The sequence below is a fragment of the Labrus bergylta genome, chromosome 16 (genome assembly GCF_963930695.1).
Source record: "Labrus bergylta chromosome 16, fLabBer1.1, whole genome shotgun sequence".
NCBI classification, from domain to species: domain Eukaryota; kingdom Metazoa; phylum Chordata; class Actinopteri; order Labriformes; family Labridae; genus Labrus; species Labrus bergylta.
Window position 1 is genome coordinate 8,251,302 of NC_089210.1, and position 6,000 is coordinate 8,257,301.

Genomic DNA, 6,000 nt, shown 5'->3' on the forward strand with positions numbered 1-6,000 from the left:
ACTCTTCATGTTTCTCAAACTCATCTACAATCGGCCTTTTCCATCCATTGAATCTCTGTGCCCTGCTTCCCCGTGGCTGCTAGGACATGGAAAAAACTGGAAGCCTGTCAGCGAGGATGAAGGGAGGAGGAGGTGTAGGCATTACAGGAGGAGGAGGAGAGGGCGGGAGTCAGACAACTCACAGCCGGCCTTATCCACCTGGAATACATCCCGGAGGTAATACGTTAGAGTTAGCAGTTTTTATTTCATTGTTTTTTCATAAGAAACATATTTTAGTTGTTGTTTTTGTAAAGAAAAGCAAACAAGATCCGCACTCCAATTAGCTCCCATTTGAAGGATTTCTGAGGAAAAGAATGTTGGCTCGAAATGTCACTTATCAAAAAAAACCTTCAAACGGGAGCTTCTTAACGTGCATATCTTGTTTGCTTTTCTTTACCTATTTGTGTTTTTGGATCCATCATCCACTGACAGATGTGCGTATCTTTTCTGATTTTCCGTTGTTGTTTTTGTGTCTGTCCTCTGTGATCCGCTCAAGATTATTACAGACTATCATCTTTTCTCCATTTTTGGGCTATTCTTAACCTCTCTCTCACAACTTTGATAGACATAAATAATTCAAGTTTGGTTCTAAATCCTCAGCTGTAGACCAAGGTGAATGAATATGTTTGACCTCTTTTCTTCCTTAAAAGCTTTTTCAAGTCCTCGAAGCTTTGCCAAAAGTTTTAGGATACTCTGTTTCAAACCATCCTTTACCACTTTTGATATTTGGTCCATAGTAAAATAAATATTTTTGGGAATAAGCAAAAACAGGCAAAAAAGTCAAAATACAGACGTAGAAAAACACAAATAATTGATGCCTTTAGTCCAAGAGGAAAGACTAAAGTGTCTCGATAACACTGAACAGTGTAAAGGTTCAGGTGTACAGTTCACCTACGTTAATGTGTCGCTTAGAGGCTGTAATGAGCAGTCAAAGCTCATCTATAATGCAAAGAGGGTCAGTCACTGTAACCACAGATGACTCTTTTACTCTCTATAGGGAGCTGTCACTCTCATTCTCCCGCCTGCTACACACACAACAAACCCACTCATGCTAGCATTTCTGTCTGTTTAGTCATTGCTATACTCCCTGTATGCTACTTTTGTATATGTTTCCCATATCTGTGAGATTCTAAAAGTCGTTTTGCAATTGAATTTGTCTAGCCTTTTCAATGTCTTTCTCTATCCTGTATCTGGATATCATGCAGTGCATTGTATTGAACTTCTCAATATTGGTCTGGACCAAAGTGGTTGACGATGGACCAACAGACAGACTGACAGTGCCGTCTGTAGAGCCCTGTTGCAAGCATGGCTGCAAAGGAATAATTTAAAAAGTGCTTTCTGATGGCAATCGTGACAATAGTTGTAATTCTTCATGATTGTTGAAGATTTTCTAACCTTCAATGTGATTAATTGTTTTGCCCACCAAGTATGACTATACCAATTTCCGGTAAGTCCGGTTAGCTTCCTTGTCCCTAACTGTTATCATGTTCCCTACGTGTTGGTCCTTAAAGCTGTGCCAGTGCTTCCTGTAGCAGGGGGAATGATGCCACCGATTCCAACCATGCCAATCCCATCCCATCACCATCACCATGAACAGCAACAGCAACAGCAGCAACCTCAACAACAACAACAACAACAATACCACCAATACAACCTCCCCCAACAACCCTACCAGCAACAGAATTCTTCAAGCACACCTGCTGTGGCTGTAACTCCATTACCCATACATGCCCGTGCTACTGATAGAGATGCTAGCATTGCTTCCCATGTCACCAATGTCCCCAGTATGCCAGTTGGCCCCTCACTCCCTGTCGCGCCTGTGGTACAAGGCTTGCCTGTGGTGACAGGTACAACATTTAACCATAGTCACATAGTGGCCATTTTTCCCTGAGGTCATGCTAATGGTGGGAAAATCTGAACGTCAGGCTAAATTTGAACAGTAGATTTGATGACTTACTAGCTACCATTAGATAGGAGCTAATGGTAGGATTCAGCCACCTCCTAGCTAACCACAGTGTTTACTAGGAGATGACTGAATGCCATATTTTGGCTTTTGCCGTTGTGTGGTATAACTCTATTAAATGGTAAGGTTAGTAGTTGTTTTGTTTTGCCAATGTTTTCAGTCAAACACCATCTAACATAATTCTAGCTTTTCCTGTCGCTTTGATAACACTACAAATGGTAAAGTTAGGATTTCGCCCCTTCCCAGCTGCCAATCAAATTAGCTAGGAGGCACTAATGGTAGTGGGCTAAATCAAATATGGCCTGATGTCTACTGGATTTTCAAAGTCCATTGCTTTTTGGATACTGATCAATCAGGAAACAGGGAAATGGTGACGATCCTAACATTCCTGTCACTTGTATTACTTGTAACTGAAACACAACATGACATTTGAACTTCCCACCTTCAGTTTATTGACAGAGAATATGGCTGCTTGTGAAGTATGGTCAATGGGGTGTGTGTAAAGTTTTCCCGCATGTTTGGCCTGAAGCCAGCAGGCGTGAAGGAGTAACAATGAATTGAACTTTTGCAATATCTAGGCAAACCAAGCAAAACCTTTCTACAGTGTGCATTTTGTTTTGAGGTTCCCTCTGTGTGTTTTTTTTTTTAATGCGGAGGCGTTTGCTATATACTGCGCATGCTTTTACTTCTTTATTTTCTCGATCAAAAATCCTTTCTAAAACATCGTGCCTTTGTTTGTCTTTTCTAGGAACCGAGCAGACAGTTCTGACTCAACAGCAACAGGCCATCATCAACCAGCAAGCTATCATTCTGGTTTGTCACATAGCTTAACTCTGATAAAGCTTTTGGGATATATTTGTAGTACATAAAAATAAAAGGTTACTGGCCATGGTCGATTTACTGGTCAATTAGTAGCTGCACAGCCACTTTTGAACCTTAAGTTCACATGAAATTAAATTCACTTTATTGTTGTTTTGCTGATTGTCACATATATACCAGTTTGGTTCTAACTATGACAAAAAAAAGTTTTGTAGATTTAATTCATGATAATTAAGTTTGTGTTTTCTTAATTTTGAGTCTAGTAATACGCTTTCTTGAATTTTGTATCCCTACCATCTGATGCACAGGACCTACAAGCTAAATAGCAGTTATTTCACTGTGTTTGTGTCTGAATGTTCTTCAACGAATGTGGCTGCTATACACATAAACAGTAGTCACATGAAGTAAAGAATTAACATTAAGCCAGTTGTAATTCCTCGCGATGGATCAATGTCGGTGGTGGCGATGTTAGACATTCTGAAGGGGTGATGTAAGACATTAAAGATAGAATTCAAATCCACATGAAAATATTCTATTCTAATCACAATTGTTTGTGTTTTTGTTGCAGGCCCAGCAGATGACCATGCAGGCCATTGCCATCCAGCAGCAGATGTTGTCCGCCTTCCCACCTGTTGCTCCGGCCCCTCAGTCTCCACCCTCACAGTATCATCACACACACTCTCACACACCCAGCCCAGTGAGTAAACGCACACAAACAAATGAACACACATATAGTTACGCCTGTAACCACAAATCTAAATGATTGTCTCAAGATAAAAAAAAAAACCTCACTCAGCTGTATTCCTGTTTTCTCATGTAGACCAAAGACAGAGAGGAGTCGCCGTACAAGCCTGCTGCTGTTCAGAGAAAAACAAGTATGTTTTACACTTTTATCAAGGCGTTTTAATCATGCAGATATTAATGGAAAGCCGCTTTTTGAACGACATCATCGAACATTTGAACTTGATTTAATAGAAAGTGACATTCCAGGTCCGACACGAGGTCCCCGTCAGGAAGACGTGGTACAATCCAGTGCGAGTAACGCTGAGCGCATTGATCCCAGCCACGACATCAAAGATATCATCAAGCAGCACCACCCTGCCGGGCCTACCACTTCTAATACTGGACCTGCTGCACAGAGGTCGGTCTGAATCGCTTAAAGTATAATAATGACAGTTTGTCTGCTTCTGTGCAGAACCTTAAACCTGGATCCTAACCTGAGTGTGTGCGTGTGTGTGTGTGCAGGAAGGCTGATGGAAAAATGTTTGCAAAGAAGCCAGACCCGCATGATGAAGCAATGGAAATCCTTAAAGATCAGATGGCAAACCCACCTCTACCGGTACCCTCGACCCCTCTCTCTCACCTACCACATGCACAAACACATCTGCACACATCCACACAACTTCTGAAACATCATCTGATCTTCGTTTTCCCCTCAGACTCAAAGGAAGCCTCAATCCTTCCAACGTAAAGAAGAGGGTGGACTGAAGGTTTCCAAGACGATCAAGCCTCGCCCTCAGGGTCCAGCCAGTTCCAACATAAACCCCGCTCTTCCTCCAGGTGATCTTCAGTGTTACACAAATCTCCAAAAATAAACAGCAAAATTACAAAAAGTTCCTGAGCCACAGGAATATTAACTTCTACAACTTCCCTTCCTTTTGTTCCTTTAAATTGTGTGTTTTTCCAGTGGCCAGAGAGTTGCCGGTGGAGGAGGAGATCATTCAGACTCAGTTCCACAGCCGGACCAGTGATGAATATTACACGTACTCCAATGTCCCCTGGAAACTGTACATGAGGAAAGAGGTTAGTGATGTCCTCACTAAAGACGAAAAAAAAAAAACACAAACAGAAATGTTTGATTCCATCATCATTTGCAATTCTTTGCTATAATAGGTATTGTTGTCCACTGTTGCTCTGATTGCAGGTTTTCTATCCAAAAGAGACCTTTAACAATCCTCTGATTCTGGACCTGATCTTCAGACAGGTGTTTTGTCTGTTTGTTTTTGTTTGTTTCTCTACTTCAAGTTCATACGTTCAGTTTACATTTTATATCTGAATCTTTTTTTTTTCTCTTTTTTTTTTTTGTGATAAGGTGAACAAGTACAAAACAAAAATGTGCACATAGACATGACAATTAAAGCGACGGCAAATAAACAAAAACAGGCAAAACAGAAATAAACAAAACAAAATCAAAATACGCAAACATTAGCAAAGACAAATACAATTGAAGTAGATATAATAAAAGTCAAGTAGTAAGTTGAAGTAGTGTATAAGAAATGTGTGAATGTGTGTGTGGCAGTATAATACATGCAGTGGCTGAATGGGAAGTAGCAAGAAAAATAAATAGCAAACAAAATTTAAGATAATTGAGAGGAAGAGAAAAGAGGGGAGAAAAACAAAAAAATATATGTGTCAACATTAAAGGAGAGAAGAAAATTTTAATTTCAGTTTGAGGTATGATTTTTCTGAGATTTAGGTGAATTGTGATTGGATTCCAGGTGTTATTAAAGGCTGATATATTGTTATTTTTGCAGGCTGTGATTCTTTTCTATTACAATGTGTTCTGTGAGTAGATTGGTCCAGTGAGTTATGTGGCAGTATCTTTTCGATTTCCAGTTCTGATAGATGATTTTCTTGGCGATAGTTAGAGAAATGAGGAGCGGGTTTTTGTAGTTATTTGGGATGGAGAATTTGTGATGTGTCTCCAAGTAAGCAAAGTAATGGGGACTGGAGGATTCTTTATATCTGAATCTTAATGGTAATGATGCTTAAATTAAAATAGGGATCATTTATTTCAGAAAAGTTTTAAATTCAAAATCTAGAAGGATCTTTATGTAAAAAATCAAATAATACACTTTTAGTATATTTGTATCTCACTTACTGTTCTGCAGGTTGTACACGACACCTTCTCCGAGGCCTGCGTTCGCATCACCCTGGAGGAGAGGCAGCAGATGAAAGCTTTCTTTGGTATGAAAAACTCACATCGCTGAATGACTTTACCCTGACATACACAGTACTGGCTCATAGATCCAGAAGTCTTCATATATTTCTGTAAATTATTTTAAATGTATTGGCACACCTTTATGTCTTGTTTTTCTGACAGCTGAAAACAAGGTGGATCAGGTTTCAGGAACACACGATGAGAATGTGAAGAAGAAAGTCGCCGCCATGGCCAGAGA

General features: G+C 40.0%; 1 protein-coding gene across 1 annotated transcript in view; it reads left to right on the forward strand.

Annotated features, from left to right (window-relative positions):
* The window catches only part of myo15aa (myosin XVAa), a 30,274-nt gene that overhangs the window by 14,797 nt on the left and 9,477 nt on the right, over positions 1-6,000 (forward strand). Inside the window, exons 34-44 of the mRNA XM_065965157.1 lie at positions 84-216; positions 2,751-2,815; positions 3,390-3,518; positions 3,642-3,696; positions 3,812-3,962; positions 4,067-4,160; positions 4,261-4,381; positions 4,509-4,624; positions 4,746-4,805; positions 5,713-5,788; positions 5,925-6,000. The exon at positions 5,925-6,000 is cut by the window's right edge and continues 40 nt beyond it. Of these exons, the coding sequence (XP_065821229.1) occupies positions 84-216; positions 2,751-2,815; positions 3,390-3,518; positions 3,642-3,696; positions 3,812-3,962; positions 4,067-4,160; positions 4,261-4,381; positions 4,509-4,624; positions 4,746-4,805; positions 5,713-5,788; positions 5,925-6,000 (1,076 nt within the window). The remainder of the gene's footprint in view (positions 1-83; positions 217-2,750; positions 2,816-3,389; positions 3,519-3,641; positions 3,697-3,811; positions 3,963-4,066; positions 4,161-4,260; positions 4,382-4,508; positions 4,625-4,745; positions 4,806-5,712; positions 5,789-5,924) is intronic.